Source organism: Protomyctophum parallelum (genome assembly GCF_964188405.1).
Source record: "Protomyctophum parallelum genome assembly, chromosome: 17".
NCBI lineage: Eukaryota > Metazoa > Chordata > Actinopteri > Myctophiformes > Myctophidae > Protomyctophum > Protomyctophum parallelum.
In genome coordinates, this window is record NC_139719.1 from 7,100,332 (window position 1) to 7,118,331 (window position 18,000).

General features: G+C 41.4%; 2 protein-coding genes across 4 annotated transcripts in view; both read right to left on the reverse strand.

Moving 5' to 3' along the window:
- Positions 1-18,000, reverse strand: part of LOC310874993 (nucleolar transcription factor 1-like) — a 499,750-nt gene that overhangs the window by 480,450 nt on the left and 1,300 nt on the right. The window contains exons 3-15 of one of the 2 annotated variants that reach the window (XR_014570603.1): positions 17,912-17,992; positions 17,200-17,355; positions 15,515-15,579; positions 14,865-14,916; positions 14,294-14,343; positions 13,594-13,735; positions 13,130-13,189; positions 12,943-12,995; positions 10,459-10,648; positions 10,275-10,322; positions 10,080-10,184; positions 9,055-9,114; positions 8,356-8,841 (exon numbers count right to left, since the gene is read on the reverse strand). Coding sequence is in view for 1 of the 2 variants with exons in the window: in XM_083787984.1 (XP_083644110.1) it covers positions 8,788-8,841; positions 9,055-9,114; positions 10,080-10,184; positions 10,275-10,322; positions 10,459-10,648; positions 12,943-12,995; positions 13,130-13,189; positions 13,594-13,735; positions 14,294-14,343; positions 14,865-14,916; positions 15,515-15,579; positions 17,200-17,355; positions 17,912-17,992 (1,116 nt within the window). In the remaining variant the exon portion in view is untranslated. Of the gene's footprint in view, positions 1-7,759; positions 8,842-9,054; positions 9,115-10,079; positions 10,185-10,274; positions 10,323-10,458; positions 10,649-12,942; positions 12,996-13,129; positions 13,190-13,593; positions 13,736-14,293; positions 14,344-14,864; positions 14,917-15,514; positions 15,580-17,199; positions 17,356-17,911; positions 17,993-18,000 lie in introns of those variants that run through there. The other variant, XM_083787984.1, reaches the window with a different exon arrangement.
- On the reverse strand, positions 431-7,558 carry atxn7l3b (ataxin 7 like 3b). 2 transcript variants are annotated; one of them, XM_083787986.1, is made up of 9 exons: positions 7,445-7,558; positions 6,827-6,885; positions 6,458-6,581; positions 6,145-6,277; positions 4,612-4,783; positions 3,042-3,142; positions 2,910-2,932; positions 2,462-2,507; positions 431-1,487 (listed from the first exon to the last, which is right to left on the reverse strand). In XM_083787986.1, the coding sequence occupies exons 3-9, from the start codon at positions 6,506-6,508 to the stop codon at positions 1,408-1,410; spliced, it is 606 nt and encodes a 201-aa protein (XP_083644112.1). In that variant the 5' UTR covers positions 6,509-6,581; positions 6,827-6,885; positions 7,445-7,558; the 3' UTR covers positions 431-1,407. The 2 variants fall into 2 exon arrangements, with proteins under 2 accessions (XP_083644112.1, XP_083644111.1); XM_083787985.1 differs by having other exon boundaries at positions 3,021-3,142.

The window sequence follows — 18,000 nt, forward strand, 5'->3', positions numbered from 1 at the left end:
ATGAATGGTTCAAACTTCAGGAAAAAGTTCAGGAAAGGGACATCTACTGTAATGATCAATTATTTCAAGTCATTTTGCTTTCAAAATCCTGCCATCTCATGTCCCTTTATTTTCTCCCTAGGCCTAGACTATGCCTCCCATAGAGACAGATAACTAGTGTGTGTGTGTGTGTGTGTCAGTGTGTGATATTACCATTATGATTGTCAATCGTCATTAAACGGCCTGTATGACCTGCAATATCTGACCCTAATCCAATAGCCCCCTCTAGTGGCAAACTGCTCTGCAGGTCAATTTGCTTGGTTGTTAATTATGGAAGTAATTCGGATGAGGTACTGAGGCTCATTGCTCTCACTGGTTAAACAGGAATCTACACTCGCTGTACATAACATGCACACAGATTGCATTGAGTTGAATTAATAGCACACCATAGCACAGGTAACAAATCATTTATTATGCTAGACAGATGAACAAAACTGAGCCAGGATAGCAGCAATTCAACTATTGGAATATTTACACTATCACATCACACCGAGGATACATGTAACCCTTTACAATGTAAACACAAGATACAAAGACATTTTTGAATGCTAGAAAACAAGCCCAACGATCCACTGAAAAATGAAACTATATAAACCCGCTTTTCTTAGCAAATACCTGCTTGTAGAGTAAGGTGGGTTTGTTTGCTGAGGGTTTCAAAATAAATGTGTTTCCACAGGTGAACAACAACTGATAGAGTTCCTTCTCATGTACACTGTATTAATGAATTAATGAATTGGCTGGAGTCAAGATATTGACTGGATGAATGAGAAAATAAAAGACCAATCATTACTCATGATTGTCTGTAATGTGACCACTTATCATAATTCTGTCATTAAAAAGAGACCTGAAATTGTAAGAAAATTAAAGTTGACATAATTCCTAATTACTCTATGTGAACACTTACATGATTAGCTCTTTTATCAGCTGCCACCATCTGGCCACTGTTTGTCTTCGACCTACATCAGTCTCTGTGCAGTGAAAAGCTCTATGGCGCTATTCTTTTATTTTGGACTCCAGCAAATAATATACATAACAAAATGAACTGTAAAGAGAAAAAAAAAAACAATGAGTGTTGGTACAATTATTTTGTGAAAACAACAAAATGCGTCAAGTATACTGTGGAAGGTCTGGACTGCTTCTGCAGAACCGCAAACACCGTAGATGTCACCTAAAACATCAATGTCCATCCATTTAACAAAATAATAATAAAGAGTGAAGTGCTATTGGTCTTCCCCTCTCTGTGTGTGTGTGTGTGTGTGTGTGTGTGTGTGTGTGTGTGTGTGTGTGTGTGTGTGTGTGTGTGTGTGTGTGTGTGTGTGTGTCAACATACACATGTGACAGTTTTGTGCGCTTGTGGGAGTTTGTGTGTTACTGGGGGAACGCTTCATCTTTCATCAGCATACGTGGGCTCTCCTGGTTTTCCATACGCCGTCTGGGGCCCATCATGCCTTGGGGGTGGGGGGGAGTGGGGGGGTACAAATGACTTATTATAACTTCTAGAGACCGAGTACATTCAGTCTCTACCTGACCTGATCAACTGCTATAGACGATCAATGGTGAAGCTCAATTCATACTCCCAGTCCCCCGCCACATGACAGTGTTGCTTGCTGAAAATAACCGTCTTTCAAGCCAACAACGCTTCACAAATTGCTTGTTGGTTTGAAAATCTTATGTTCAATCAGTGATTTTCAGCAAGTGACACTATCATAATACAGAGTATAAATTAGGCTTAAAACACATCAAACAAGTTAAAGCAATCATAATAATAGTCACAACAGCATAATAGTGTGATAATGTGACAGGAATGAAGTGAGGGTTATTTGCAGTCAGGATGTTGGGCCTCACATTTGCCACTGGTCACATCTCTTAATGTGAAACTACAATCCTTACTTCAAGCTGTTATTAGCTACTATCTTCAGTGGCTGTGACTCTGTCCTTGTTTTGCTGTGTTTATGGAACAACAGCACTCTTGCCTTCAGAAATACTGAATCAGGTTAATGTAATGGCAACCACAGAATGCAAGGGTACACCAGACTCTTGCCCATTACATGTATACATTATATAGGAAAACAAAGAAAGGCCAAAGTACACAGAAAGTGGAATTTTCTATATAAACATGTATTATTGTATTGATGTTTCTATAGACTATGACAACCATCAACAATTAACTGAAATGTACATAAATAGCATAATATTGTTCCTCTAAACTGAAGTTTGTTTAAACTTGAACAAAGTATCAAATGGGTGGAGCATATTATAATGCATTATGGGGGAAAACTGCAAATATAACTTAAAATGCATTGTTGAACCGACATTGAAACAACAACAAAAGGTAATTAAAATAAGATAAAAATCAACACTCTATTGTTGTACAAAACTACAGACGTCATCGTATATTAATGTGAAAGATAATTTAACTTACCACTCTTATGCTTAAATGATTTGGATCTTCTAGGTGAGTTTGGATTCTGAGGTAGGAAGAGAAGCGAACAGTTAAAATACTAAACAAAACAATGTGCAAACAGTTTTTTTGTGCAAACATTTAGAGGAATACAACATTGTTGTGTATTTAATATAGTTAGATTCATGGTGATTTCGAAAATGCATTTGGCATTATAACCCTAAGAGAACTCTTAAGACGACTTAAGATTTCTCTTAGGGTTATAATGTCTTGGTTGTCTACAGAAGGAATGGCATTATTCTTTCACACTCCGGCTTTGATGTGATGCTGGATACATGACAGGGCAAAGGATTTCATTCTGCAGTAAAGTGGGGCAACTAGATAAAGCTGTCATCGAAAGGCAATGCAACATTCCCCAGATCAAAGGACGCACTGTGCCAACAGGCTTTTTCAGTGAACATGACAGTACCTTGTCAGATTTCCTTTTCTTGGCTGTAAAAGAAAAACACCATAAGTTTAGATTTCGGGCAACAGAGATATGGATGATATACACATGAAAGAAAAAAAGAAAAGGTGTTACCTTTGTTGGTGTTGGCATTACCTTTCTTTTCTGCACCATAAGACCAATCATTGTCATTAACGTCATCATTATCCTCTTGGTCACTCTCCGACTTATTGTTGGTGTTATTACCAGTGACTATTCTGTAGAGAGCAAGAGAGAGAGGAGAGGGGACGCAATGACTCAGCAATAATCAGCTATAACATGATAAGGCATGATTATGATTTCAATTGTATGTTTTTTGTCTACAACTGCCACGTCCTGATTTTGAACATTCATATCTGAATTATACATAAATGATGCATGGCTGATGGCTCTATAACAGGCAAGTGCAACTGCAGCAATTTCCCTCTGCATGCTTTGACTATCAATCGCCGTCACGAAGTCAAACACGGACACAGCCGCAACAACAAATAAAATATACATTCATGAGAAGCAGTATACCTCTGCAACACTGACAGTGCCAGAGTCGCATATCGTTGCTGTCAGGCAGAAAGCTTGTATCTCCATATTTTCAATGTTTTTTATCATAACGTAATGCACTAAATCTTGTAGATTTTCATGCTTACAGTGAAAGTGTATAAGGCTGTGGGTTTTATAGATATTTAACCAATAAAAGTATTTAAAAGAGATCGTGACTAAATGCATTGGATCCATTAGAATATCCCAGATAATTGATCTATCCATTATATAAACTAGAGCGGTGCCCATTGGGCACTGGCCTACTTGGAACGATGCAAGTTGGAAATGCATAGCCCACCCAGTTATCACTTGCGCAACAGAGCGAGCAAATACTGTGGTCGGCTGGTCCGAAAGTGTGGTATGGTATGCATGGTTATAATTGGCTGTTGATGGTGACGTAATTAAGATAAGTTTCAATGTTCGGTGGGTAAAAGGTAACGTACAGTATAGTATGTATGTGTGTGTGTGTGTGTGTGGGTAAGAATGGTGGTCCCTTATTGGCTGTTGATGGTGACTTAACTAAGGTACGCTTCAAGGTAGGTATATGGTCTAAAGGATTCAGAACAGCAGTTGCAATAGACATTAGTTAGTAGCAGTACTTGCGCGCTCTGCTTGCGCACAAGTAGGCCATGTATGGCCTACCTGTGTGCAAGGCGCAGGTTTGCACCTCGACAGAGTGCATTTCTAGTTATGTCTGTTTATGCCCATATATAGAGTTCTTTGTCAGGCATGCCCAAATATGGAGTCTATGCAGATGTCAGAACATCATTGTCGTGATGTGAGAACAGGCCAGCTCCATATATACAGAGCCTGGGCAGGCAGGGGCCCTGTCCAGAGCCCAGGCAGTGGCCTTTTGTCAGTTTTGTGGCGGCTCTGGACAACCGTGGGTCCGACCGACTCAACACATACATATATATATATATATATATATGTTGGTCAGGCCTGGGCCGTGGCTCAGCGGTCCAGGCACCTTGGCTGGTAATCCAGTCTGGCAGTGTGCCGCGGGTTCGACTCCCGATCCTGACGGCCTTTACTGCATGTCATCTCCTGTCAGCCTACTGTCTGTCCCTCCATAAAAAAATAAAAAAAATAAAGGCGAAAGCCAAAAAAAACAAAAAACATTTAGATATATTTTGGTCTGCTGATGTACCTGCGGTTGGCTATGCGGCTACTGTTGCGTCCCATGCCCAAGCATTTCTCCAGGTGAGGAGCGAAGCGCGAGGCAGCGATGCTGCGGCTGCAGTTGGGACAAACACACTCCTTGTTCTTCCACTGGTTGTACACCTGGCCGAACACATCCACCCCTGGCTGGTCCACTATTTCTGGAGGTTTGAAAAGGATGGTGCAATAGCATTCAAATACAACCCACCTCTCTCAACCCTGTAGCCACATCTAACAAAATATTTTATATAGCTATGTATATATTTATTTTCTTATTTTTTTGAGGGGTGCTAGCCTCTCCTATATGCAGGTTTAATGTTTGTCTTTAGTTCAATGTTTGTTTTGTAAGCGCCATTGACAATGAAGGGAAAATTCATGTCATATTGTCTCTATTGTTAATGGCGTTTTAATGTTTGTGTTGGCACTGTTTGTTTTCCATCATCATTACATAATATATTAGCGCCCCTCACTTCACACAGGTGTTATTTTTTTAAACTATAGTGCAGTGAACCAGGCAAGTTTGTTTCTGCAGCCTGCTGACCTTTTTTGAGGGGCACTCCTATTCCCACTTGCCCAGCTTTGTGTGTACCAAATTTGAGACGATGTTATTGGCTAAGCACCTCCTACGCCCAGCTTTGTGGGCGGCAGTGGCTCAGGTGTAGAGTGCCGGTAGAGCTGGATGGGAACCGTGAGGTTACCAGTTCGATCCCGTGCTCTACCAGAGTTAGTGTTGAAGTGTCCTTGAGCAAGACCCTGAACCCCTAATTGCATCCGATGTGCAGATTGGTGCCTTGCATGGTTTCCACCCCCATCGGTGTATGGGTGAATGTAATGCACAATCTATGAAAAGCACCTTGAATAAAGGCGTTATATAAATTTACCAAATTTGAGATGATTTGATTGGCTGAGCACGGAATGTGATGTATACTGATGTTTGACGCTAAGAGCGCCCCTCACTTCACACAAGTGTGATTTTTCTCTCTTTTTGAGTGGCCCCTCCTATGCCCAGCTGGGTGTCTCACGGAATGTAATGATTTGATTGGCTGAGCACGGAATGTGATGATGTATGATAAGAGCCCTCCTCACTTCACACTAGTGTGATTTTGAAATCTATGATTACTATTAGTATTTTTTATTTGCAGCCCTTAGCTGTTATCCCATTTATTTGTATCTGTCCTGTTTTTTTCCTTACTGCTGAACTGCCACTGGTAACTTAATTTCCCCGGTGGGAAATATCTACTGTTTGTATATTGCTATGGCTAAGTGATGTCTCTACTTGCACCAGACTGAGGTACTAAGACCAATAAATCTACAGGTATTTGATATTGTGATGTTATTTGACATTTTCCCCTGATTATCCTTTAGACTGCAATTTGTTGAAGCTTGTACGGACAATAACTTCACCCACACACCTGTGGTCTTGTGATGTGACAACAAACTTGAAATAAGGCCAGAAAGGGTGGTAGGAGTAATTGAATGCGCCCTTTAGATTACCAGGCACACGCAATGTCTTCGAGCTTACCAAAGTCCCTCATGCTTTCTTGGTCCGTGTCATCCAGGAAGAAGTAGCCTTGTTTGACAGCCCTGTGGACCTCAAAGCACAGGCCAAGGCACGCATCCTCCACCAAGTCAGACAGGATGTCCTGAGCTAGACTCTGGCAGGCAGACAGCCAGTCGAGAGCCAGGGTAGGAAACATTTGGAAGTTATACCAACAACACTAGAACCGGTTTGAAACATTTAGGATCATTGCCATTACACAGTCAAAAAACATTGTGTTATTGTTGCACAACTTGCCACTCATTCAATTTGTATGCAACAGCTCTGCACACTGTACCTCCAGTTTGCTGTTGTCCAGGCTGGACATTGAAACCTCCTCCATTTTCATTTGCCAGAACTACAAGATCAGCCAACACTGCTGTGGTCATGCTGTAGCGCAGCAAGCATTGGCCAAGACAGGGCTGAAGCAAGAGAATAGCAGATAGACAGTTAACATAATTGTAGCGTAAACAAAATGGTCAGACAGTGTACAGTGTACACTCACTCATGGGGGTTCATTTAGCTGTAAGAGAGTACAAATGGGTAAACCCCTTAGCCATTTGCGAGTGTGTAAAAAAATTGAACCAAATTGCCTATGTGCTGTACTGTCATAACACTGAGGATTTTAGTGTGTAGGTGCGTGGTCTGTGAAACGTGATGTACTTACAAACTGCACGTTAAATACTGCGAGGGAGTGGATTCCAGACTCTCCACGTTTATAACCTTCTAATAACACAAAAGAATGAGCAGTTAGATCGCTGTCACAGAACTGCATCATTTCTATCGAAACACACCAGCGCCGACATCGCACACAAATCACGTTAAACAGATGACTACATTGCTAATAATGTCTGATGACAAAAGTAGCTTAGCTAAAATCTTGCTAAACAAAACAAAGAGCATGGCCATCGATGGACAGGCTACATGAAACATATACGCCAAGAATAGACACACGTTAAAATGTCAACATGTGTATTTTGCGTGTAACCCTGCAAGCAAACAAGGATCCAAAACGATTTACATGACGGTTTTAAATGTGTCCAACCGAGTCGTTCGTTACATTAAGAGATCAGTTACATTGTAGCAGATCAGTGAATTGGTTTTGTTTGACTCAAAGCTTGTCCAACACACAACCCTGTCGTACAACACTGCTGCACTGCGGCTGTTCGGACAACTCTCTCCCCACATCAAACGACGCTTATATCACTAGAGTCTAGATCCGAACAATCCACGAAATAACATTATGAGGTCGCATTTCTGCAGATTGGTAATTGTGTTTATTTACCTAATTCGGCAAGCATCCATCTTTATACCAGAGTTCAGGCAGTAGCAATCGATCGCTACACGGGTCGGGGTTTATGCTGTAATGCTCCAGATCTCCTCAGTGAACTCCAGCAGTAGCATGCATTTGATCATCCAGACACTGCTCACGTGACCTGATATTCGTCCGCAGTAGCTTTTATTGTCATTACTTTGTATAGACTTGTTGTATCACCTGAAAACGACTGGATTCACGTCATAATAAACTGTGGCTGTGAATGTGACTAAATCGTTTCAACGATTCAACTAATCACACCATACAAGAAATTATTACAAAAGCCAGTCTTTGTTTATTATATCATACAAATGTACATTTGGATATACTTTCAAAAAGAAAAAAAGTTCCACATTCAGTTTATTTATAATACACCTGAAACAAATGAAAGTGAGCTGAAAAGCAAGTCAAAAACAAGTCCTTTCACAAACATAAAACGGCTTGATAGATCGAGCAATAATCATGGCACATTTCTCATACGGTCACTAAACCCAAATAACGGATTTTTAACTAAAATAAAAAAAAATGTGCCTGTGAAGAACCTAAATAAAATTACGTTTAAAATTAGGACAACTTGTAAAATCTTGAATATCTTTAAGGCGCACCCATTTCACCTGACCACTTAACACGGCACGGCCCCCCACCAAACTTGAAAAAAAGCTGTCTTTTGTTTTTATACTAACTAGAGCAGTGCCTACTTGGAACAATGAAAGTTGGAAATGCCCAGAGTAATCTAGTAAGACAGTGGCGACATTAGCGTTGAACTCCCATCGTAACAATGGAATGCGTTTGTGCTCATTCTATCTCAATGAGATAGTTCCAATGTTTGGAACTATATAGCCCATAGCACCCCGCTTTGTGGAGAGATCAAACCGTGTCACCACTCTTACTTCTGGAAATGCCATGCCCCACACAGTCCCATTTATGCCCATATGTGGAGTTCTTTGTCAGGCATGCCCAATAATGGAGTCTATGCAGATATCAGATAAGATTGTTATGTTAGAATAGGCCAGCTCCTTATATGGAGATATAGGGGTGATCAGGTCCAGAGCCAGGGGCAGAGGCTTTTGTGCTGGTTCTGGACCAACCGGATATCCGAACGGGGTGAATGGTTCTCGAGTTACGTGGATTACGCACGTACGTATGTACGTACGTATTACAGAGACTTGGTGTCATTTATAGATATTTGTTTAGGCCTATGGTATATTAATGTTATATCATTAATGGAGACTGAAGGAGAAGAAGCAATTCTCCCAAAATCAAAGTCCACTTCTGAACAGTTGGTGCGAGGGATCTCCATCATGTCCGTTATGTTAGCAGGTCTCAAACATCATCCCATCCTCTTCCTCCTCCTCATCATCCTCATCCTATGTATCAACAGAACCAACATTATTGATCATAAAAAAAACAATAGAATCAATATAAATGAGACCCTGCTTCTCGGTTATTTGATTAGCCTTAAGATTAAGTTGGTTATTGATTTTAAGTGTCAGTTTCTATATACAGGTCGTATGTTCAGATGTTTTTCCAGCCCTATAATGGAAGGTTGCAAAATGGAGGCAGTGTTTTAATATTCTAACCTCGGTTGACTCATACTCTTCATCGTCACTGCTGCAGCTGTAGTCCTCATCTTCTGAATCCTATGAGAGATGTTAAACAAATTAACATGATGTGTTGTGGTGCAGAATTGCAAAAAGATGACAATACAATACCTGTTGTCAGAGTACTCGCTGTACCCAGTGCTGTACCCAGTGCTGTCCCCGTTACCACAGTACTAATAACATACGTGCAGACAGTTAACAGACAGCCGCCATTTTTTGGTTCTTGACAACCGTTTGACAGCACACCACGGCAAGTTTGAAGTAAATTGGTCGAATGGGATGTGATGGGAGATGCATGGTCTTGGTCTCGACACGTCAAAAGCCACGTCTGTTAACGAAAAAAGTACCAAAATCGTGGCACTGTCCCTTACATTATTCATGTGGATCCCCATTGACACATCCACTGATTGACATTCACATACCGATTGGTCTGATTTGTGTATTGATTAACACATAGGACGAGTATAACTGTCATATCAATGAATTATGCCTGATACAGAGGACGAGCAGGCTCGTCTCGAGGCGTTTGATATCGCTACAACATTGCCTCGCTACGTTTCATTTTTGGAAACGCTCTGGTTGCTAAGCAAGGTTGCCATGGCCCCGCCCACACGGATTTTCTTTGTCAATAGCCATTTGCTTCTGTGTTAGGCCGCGTCTTTGAAGGCCTTTTTCTCAGAAACTAATGCGCTGTCCGTGGTGTTGAACAGATTGGCGATGTTCGGAGGTCTTTTCTGATTATCTGGTGAGCGTGATTTTAGCTCAGTAGCATTGACGCGAATATTTTAGCATTCAAGATAGACGCCAAAACCGGATGCGCTTCATAGTGGAATAGCCTAAAATCACTCGGCACCCAGAACCACCACTTTTGTCCACCAGGCGGCACTCAATGTGTTTGGGAGGAGCATTATACTGTGTGCGGACATGACCCGTCTTTACTTAAATGTTTTTTGGACATGCACTACGGCTGAAGAGCGTTGTCCTACTACATATTTTCAACTTACAGATGGTATGTTCAAGTTCTCGTTTTCAGCTTTTTCGGGAACCCTTTTTCTTTTTGGTCTGCTTTTCCTCATTGCCTCTATGTCCAAGTCAATGATTTCACAATTCTGCAAAAAATAAGTCAAAAGAAAATTTTAAGAAAATACTTCATGAAAACCATTGCAAACAACAGTATCATGAAGTGCTAGTAATGTTACCTGGAATTTATGTTTGCGGTACTCAGTCTTCTTCTCAGGTGACAATTTCTGAAAAATTGTGTCAGTAAAAGATCAGAAAACGCTGATAAAGATGTAGCTCTATCTACAAGCTTGTAGATCAACTATCTTTTGCAATTTGACATACAACTAAGTATAAGTGGTTAACGTGGCTTGTATACAATACCTCGAACCATTTCTTCAGCGCCACAGTGTACTTCATGAAGCTGTCCGCAGCCATGTTGCGGTAGTGTGTCTTGTCAGTTAAACAGAGAGCCTGCCACAATGGACTAACCACGCTTAATCGCTTTGTTATCTCTGGGACCTCAGCCTTCAGGAGGTCCATATGCTCTCTGCAGAACAATACATGGCCTGATCTGTGTGAAGGAAAGATGATTAAGATAAGTTTAGGCAGGGGGGCACGGTGGCGCTGTCACCTCACAGCTAGAAGGTCCTGCCTGGGTTAGATTCCCACTGGGGATGGCCCTGTTAAGGCAACAACACTCATAATTAAAATAAATAATAAACTAATATTTACAGTGCTCTACATGTGCTGTACATCTCAGTAGATTATGATTTTATTTATCTATTACTTCATTTACTCTTTTGTGTCACATGACTAAGTAAGTAGGTCGGAGTGGATTATTATCAATATCAGTTGAGAATGAGGGGGTCAGTAAATGTTTCAATGCATCATCATCATCATAATCTTTCGACCGTGTCTAGATCAGGGATTCCACAATGCTACGCCAGACTTCCCGGTCCTTCATTGCCACCCCCAGTTCCTGCCTACTGAAGCACCGGTCCTTCATTGCCACCCCCAGTTCCTGCCTACTGAAGCACCGGTCCTTCATTGCCACCCCCAGTTCCTGCCTACTGAAGCACCGGTCCTTCATTGCCACCCCCAGTTCCTGCCTACTGAAGCATGTGTCCCTAGCAATGACATCAGGGAACGACAGCTTTCTACCTCTGGTCCGCCCTGAGGCAGGACTCCAGAGAAGAAGGGAAGATATAACCTCATTGTCAGCTCTGTAGCAGTGGCCGGCAAACTGCGCTCTTCTGGATCGGACCAGTGAAGAAACACGGGAAGGTTGCCGTATATTAGATTAGTCGATGGGTGGCTCTTCCAAGACAGATTATGCGCTCTCATTAGAAGGCGGTGTAAGTGCCATCCAACCGATTATCTTGTTTCTTTGAAAGTGTCCATGTCTCGGAGCCATAGACTCAACGGTCGTCCTAAATATTTTTACTTTTAACATCTTACTAAACTGGGATGACCAGATCTTATGCATGTCATTGCAGGCTGACCAGGCCATACCCTTCCTAGTTTGAAAGTCCTTTTGGGAAGAAGATATATATGAACGCAAATACTTGTAGTCATTAACCCGTTTCAGAGGAGTGTTGTTAAGTGTTTTTATAATGTGGTTATTGTTGGATTTGCATATGTTTACGTATTCAGTTTTCGTCTCGTTGAGATAAAGACCGGCCTGCTCAAGAGACTGAAGGAGAGCCTGAGCGTATTCCAATGATTGACTGATAGCACTTTGAGGTTCACTAGAATGTAAAGTGCATTATAAATAAAATCCATTATTATTATTATTATTATTATTAAGCGTGATGTCATCAGCGAAGTCAGTGTCGGTTAGGTATTTAGCAGGATGACGAGAGCTTCTCCTAGGGTTTAGTTGGTAGCCCTTATCATTGATAGTATCAACGGACATACGAAGAACATAATCAACAACAATAATACATAGGAAACGGGGCAAGTGTGTCACCTTGGAGAATGCCAGCAAGGATGGGGAATGATATAATAGACCCCCTGGGAGTGCAACGCCTACCGCAGTGCTTACCGCACAACTTAGTTACCCAAGCTGTGCTACTCATGTTAACAGTTTGACTGCGGGATTAAATAATCATATTCCGCAAGGTTAGTTTTTCACTAACGTTTGAAGAACCACCCCGCCGACATCATCATTCTGTTTAACCCATTCTGACCGGGCACCCATTTTGGTGTTAGCATCATGTTATGCTTTATCTATTGAAAAATAGCAGATCTACAAGCTCATATCGCGCCACCGAGTGGCGCGATACGAGCTTGTAGGTCTGCTATTTTTGAAAAAAAGAACAACTGACATTTTTAGAATCTGATCTCAGGTCAGAATGGGTTCGTCAGACCAGTGTGTGTCCAGTGGAAACCTCGTATGAATCTGATCTCAGGTCAGAATGGGTTAATGAAAATCCGCCTTAAATGGTGTGATCGCTTGTCATCGTGTTGAAAAATAATCCAAATTGCTGATTTACAACAAAGATTGGAGGAGGAACGCTCCTGTTGCGCGCCGCCCAGAAGCCTTAGCAAGCCAGTGCAACTGATCTTTTTCCGGTGACGTCATCCGAACGCGTCACATATCCCACTCTGTCCGATGGAAACCGCATAAGCAAATTAAACAATGAAAACATAACGGGAGGGGAAGCTGTTCTTTATCAATTACCTTGTGTAACTCGTGAATGGGAGGGAAAGTGTTAAGTTGGCGGTGCCCAGGATCGAACCCATGAACCTGCAGTTCAAAGGCAAGTGCTATACTGACTGACTTAGCCCGACACAAAGGAGCCAAGTATAAATCAGGCTTCAGGGAGCATTTTAAATGCTCCAATATGATTCAGTTATACTCACTGAGTCGGCTTCTTAGGTTCATTTGGGAACATTTCTGCAAGCATGACAGAGTTCTGTAAGAGCAACAGAAATGTTTGAGAAATGAATTTGAAGCAACAGAGCAGTATTAGTAAACATTAGTACACAAGTCAGTTTCAGTTTTGTAATGTAAAAGTGAAAACTTGCAGATGAGAGGATGCTTTTTTACCTCACTTGTCTTAACTCTCCAGCCCTCAGCGCTTATATCCTGCTGGTATTCATTTTTCATCTAAAAACAAAGTAAGCAGTAATACATTACTGCTATGTGATGATGAATTGGAATAAAGGTCAAGATGTGAAACGAGTAACCTGCTTTATTGTGCTTTCTCTGTATGTGTTTGATATGGTTTCACACACTAATTCTCAAAGTGGGATCGGGGTCCAAGCAAAATGAGGAACAGTCTAAAATATCCAATTTTCCATCTCACAACGAGACGCTGTACAACATGTTGTGAGCTTTGAGATTGGCTATTTTCGCTATTAATTAAAAATAAATTAAAAGCAAATATTTTCAAATTGGGGAACTTGGCACAAAATCTTTTCCAAATGCTCCCTCTTGGCCCGGCAGAGATATTAAGGTTTTGGTTTTCAAGCAGAAGTACACCATGTTTGAGAACCACTAGTTTGACAAACCTGTCGGAAGCGCTGGTGATACTGGGCTTTCGTTCCCTTATCCATTTCTCGCCAGCGCTCGCCACACACAACAATGAAATTTGAGTTGGTGATGCCCTTCCTGGCAGCCCACTGATCCTTACAGAAGAGGGTGTAGCTATTGCTAAACCCACACAAATAGAAATGTTGAGTTATCCATTATCAGTCAATATTAATTCATAATCAACAGAAATGGACAGAGTAAACACTTTTGTTGACAGTGGTGTTAGTACACTTTAATTCTGTGACGGTGAATGCTACAAAGTTTTGGCTAACCCAGATGTTCTCAATCTATGGATCGGGACCTCAAGTGGGGTCAAGGGAAGGTGACAGTGCACAACTGAAAAAAATGGAAAAAAATAAGGTGCCTACTAGACATGCAGAGTCCCTGTGGATGCTACAGTGCAAGGGCTCATTTCCAAACACAGGAAAAGCAGGGAAAACTGAATGTCCCAGGATTTCCGGTGTCCACTCTAGGCGTTATTAACTCTATGGATAGGGCATGCATTTTCAACTTGCATCGTTCCCAATTAGGCCGGTGCTCTGGTCTAGTAACTAAAATATACAAATGATTACTGCTATTTTTCAACAGAATAATGTATACATACAAAAATTGCGATTATCTCAAATAATTGAAATTTATGTCAAATCATTGCGAGCAGGCAATGATGCAATGACTTACGGAGGAGGTTTGACAGGCGTGGTTGGTTTAGTTGCCTCCTGATCTGCAGGCTGTTGATTCAATATCAAATTATTATACATTCAGGGAGACAACTTGGGAGCAATTATGAACATTCATGTGTATCTTATGAGTGTTGTGAGCTTGTACTGTGCGGAACACCAACGTATGCTGGTGTATAAATTAGGCCTTATAGGAAGATGTCCTGACTTAACCCATTCTGACCTGAGATCAGATTCATACCAGGTTTCCGCCGGACACACACTGGTCTGATGAACCCATTCTGACCCGAGATCAGATTCTAAAAATGTCAGTCGCTCTTCGATCTTTCAAAAATAGCAGACCTACAAGCTCGTATCGCGCCACTCGGTGGCGCGATATGAGCTTGTAGATCTGCTATTTTTAAATAGCTAAAGCATGACATGATGCTGACACCAAAATGGGTGCCCGGTCAGAATGGGTTGAGTGTATTCCAAGTTGCTCCATTGAAATGTCCACTGAAGTTTGAATATGAATCGGATCATAAAAATACGTACAAGCGATGGATTACTTTGGATGACTTTGTCATACTTACACATTTCTTTTCACGTACACCACTCTTTTTCTCTTTACCGTAGTACTGCATCCTGAAAGATAAAAGCTTTGAATGAGACGAGATGTACTTTATTGTCCCCGCAGGGAAATTGATACGCTACAGCAGCGTAATGTAAAATGTAAAAATACAAACGGAACACAATTGGACATAATCACAAGACCACAGACTTCAGACACAGGTCCTTATGTGTTGTATAGTCTGATGGCGGTTGGCAGAAAGGAGAGTCTATAGCGCTCCGTGTTCATTCTTGGAGGGAAGGTGAGCTAATGGCTAAAGGAGCTCACTCTGTCCTGTAAGTCACCATAGAGTCAGCATGAAGATCAGTTTGTCCCCAATTCTCCCCTCTGCAGCCCCTCCATCCTGAGGCCCACCACAGAACTGGCCTTCTTTGTGATCTTGTTGAGCTTGTTCAGCTCCCAGGCCTTAATACCCCCACCTCAGCATACCACTGCATAAAATAGGATGCTGGCTACCACGGACTGATAGAACATTTTCAGTTGCCTGCTACACACATTAAAGGACTTGAGCCTCCTCAGGAGGTACAGTCTGCTCGGGCATAGAATAGAATGATAGAATGAAGAACACAGACAGACAGAAAGCACTGCAACACCGACAAGACATTTGTTTACCTGAAAAGCTTCAGCTTGTCTTCATATTCTTCGCTGGAACGTTTAAATTTATTTATATATTTCTCCTATGGTCAAAAACAGAAAATAAAAGGTTTTAATGCCCTAGTTAAAATCCTAGAGAATATAGAGCAGTGTTTATACAGGTATTAGTAAAGAGTGAGTGACACATTAAGTGGAGTAACATTTGGACAAGGTTGTAAGCATCCAATATGTAACACAAACACAATCATTTTGAAAACATGTTTTGAGTTTTTATGTTCAATACAGGACATTTTTGATTGAGCTTTTCTAGTGGTGTCAATATGATATGATGCGAGACATGCCAAATTAGCCTACTGACAACCATACACAGTGTTGTCCCTGAACACATTCAAAGAACGATTGTTCACGAACATGCTCATATTTTGAGTGAACATGAACATGAACTGTACTGTACTGTATCACGTCATTGTGAACGCGTTCATTTCTGGCGTGTGTGAACGTCACTTTCTCACGTTCAACTTCGTTCAAGAGTGAGTGTTTCCATAGAGCCTTCCAGGCGAAATCCCCGGCACTAAAACACACCCTCCTTAAACAGTCCCTAATATCTAGCGGAAAACCTACCAATAAGTCCTTATCCGACACAAATTAACTAATCTTTCTCAGCCGTACAATTTCACTGGAGCGCGCAGCGTGCAACTGCTGATCCTGTCATGCAGGCAGACAGCAGACACAGAACATCCCGACTCCCGACCCAAACACTGAGGAAACTTGTTTGATTAAACATAATGTGCTACGAAAAATAGCTTCCAATAGCTTGTTAATTTTGCGTCGAGGAGGTATGTGTCTATATCACGGCCAACGAAGACATCTCCCTCCCAGTGAGTGAAGCACAGTAATGCCCGATTTATTCTTTGACATACAACGTGTCCCGTGCTGAAAATAGCTGATCTACTGTACAAGCTCACAACGCCACGCACTGTGAGCTTGCAGCTATTTTCAGCACACGGAAAGGAAAGGAAAGGTACTATGTTTACCCAGGGTTACTGGACTAAGCTCAAGAACTTGTTTACAGCCAGGCCCTGCTCATAGAACATTTCATGGTAGAGGTTCAATGCCTTGTCCAAGGGCACTTCAGCTGTGGTCATTTTAACGTGCCGGTCCGGGGATACGAACTAGCGACCTTCCGATATCAAGACCGCTCCGCAAACCGTTCGGCCACCGCTGCCTCTAAAGATATGCAGGCTGTGAGAACATTCAGAAACTTTTGCCTTCACAATAAAAGCATGCAGCTTTCACAAGTTGGCCCATAATAACAAGAACAAGGATTAAGAATTTGGTGGCATTTCACATTGCAAAAGAGCAGAATTAATTTGGACTTCATTCCCAATAGGAATTTTATATGGCTATGGGCTGTGGCAATAATGTTGAAAAAAAAAGAACGAAAAATAACTATAAAAGTTCATTTTTTGGAACCATGTACTCTGGTTCAAAATGTTGAATGATGAACTATGAACTGAACAAGTTCATTTTAAAAATGTTGAACTGTGAACTGAAGTAGTTCATAAAGAAAAGAGCTTTCCCAACACTGACCATAAACACATTTTCACTTTCCAAGTCATGTCGCGCCTGCCGGATGCAATGCCAGCTCAAAACCTTCAAAGATTTCTCTAGCATTACCCTCTTCGCCTTATATAAAATGGTACCTTTTTTTCTGGTGGAAGCAGTTTGTACTTTTTATTCACTTTCTTCATTAGCTCACTGAATTTTAGGTGTGGGAATTTCTTCTTAAAGCTGGCCTGTTTCTCCTTAAAAAAGATGCTGTTCGGAGGCATGGGTTTCTTTGGGTAGGAAGGATGTATCTGCAGAAGAGGGCATAAATGTACAGAATCTGTGTGGTATTCACAAAACTTATTCTGGATATTCCCCATCATACATTCGGAAAACCAATGGAGAAACACAGCTAGAAATCCGAAAAACACGCTCGGTGTGTGTCATATTATTTTTGCATGTTACATTGTACAATGGATCACTGCAATGTCTTCAGTGTGCTAGAGCTAGAACAGTGGTTCTCAAACTGTTCTGTGTCAAGGACACTCAAATGTATAGTATTTAGCCATGTACACGCCCTTCTGAAGAGATTTTATTTTCACAATTTCCCTCGATTTTTCTAAAATAGCTAATTCACAAGCTCACAGTGGTCGCATCATGATGGGTTGTAACTAAGCTTGGATATCTGCTAGTTTCGCATATCCAAAATATAAAATGGGTAAAGTGGCTAGACTGCTCCTCATGTAGCTGGGGATTCCTTTGAGAACCACTGTGATAGAAGACATTGACCATGACTTTTAGTTGTCGGCTTTACGAGACAAGCACTCTTCATACTTACATACTTATTCTCAGTGATATTTTCCTTACCTTATAGTTCTTGGTATTATCATTACTTATGGCGTCCTCTGCTTCGTCAATGAGGTCTGGGAGTGTTCGAACCTTGCGAATCTAAATAT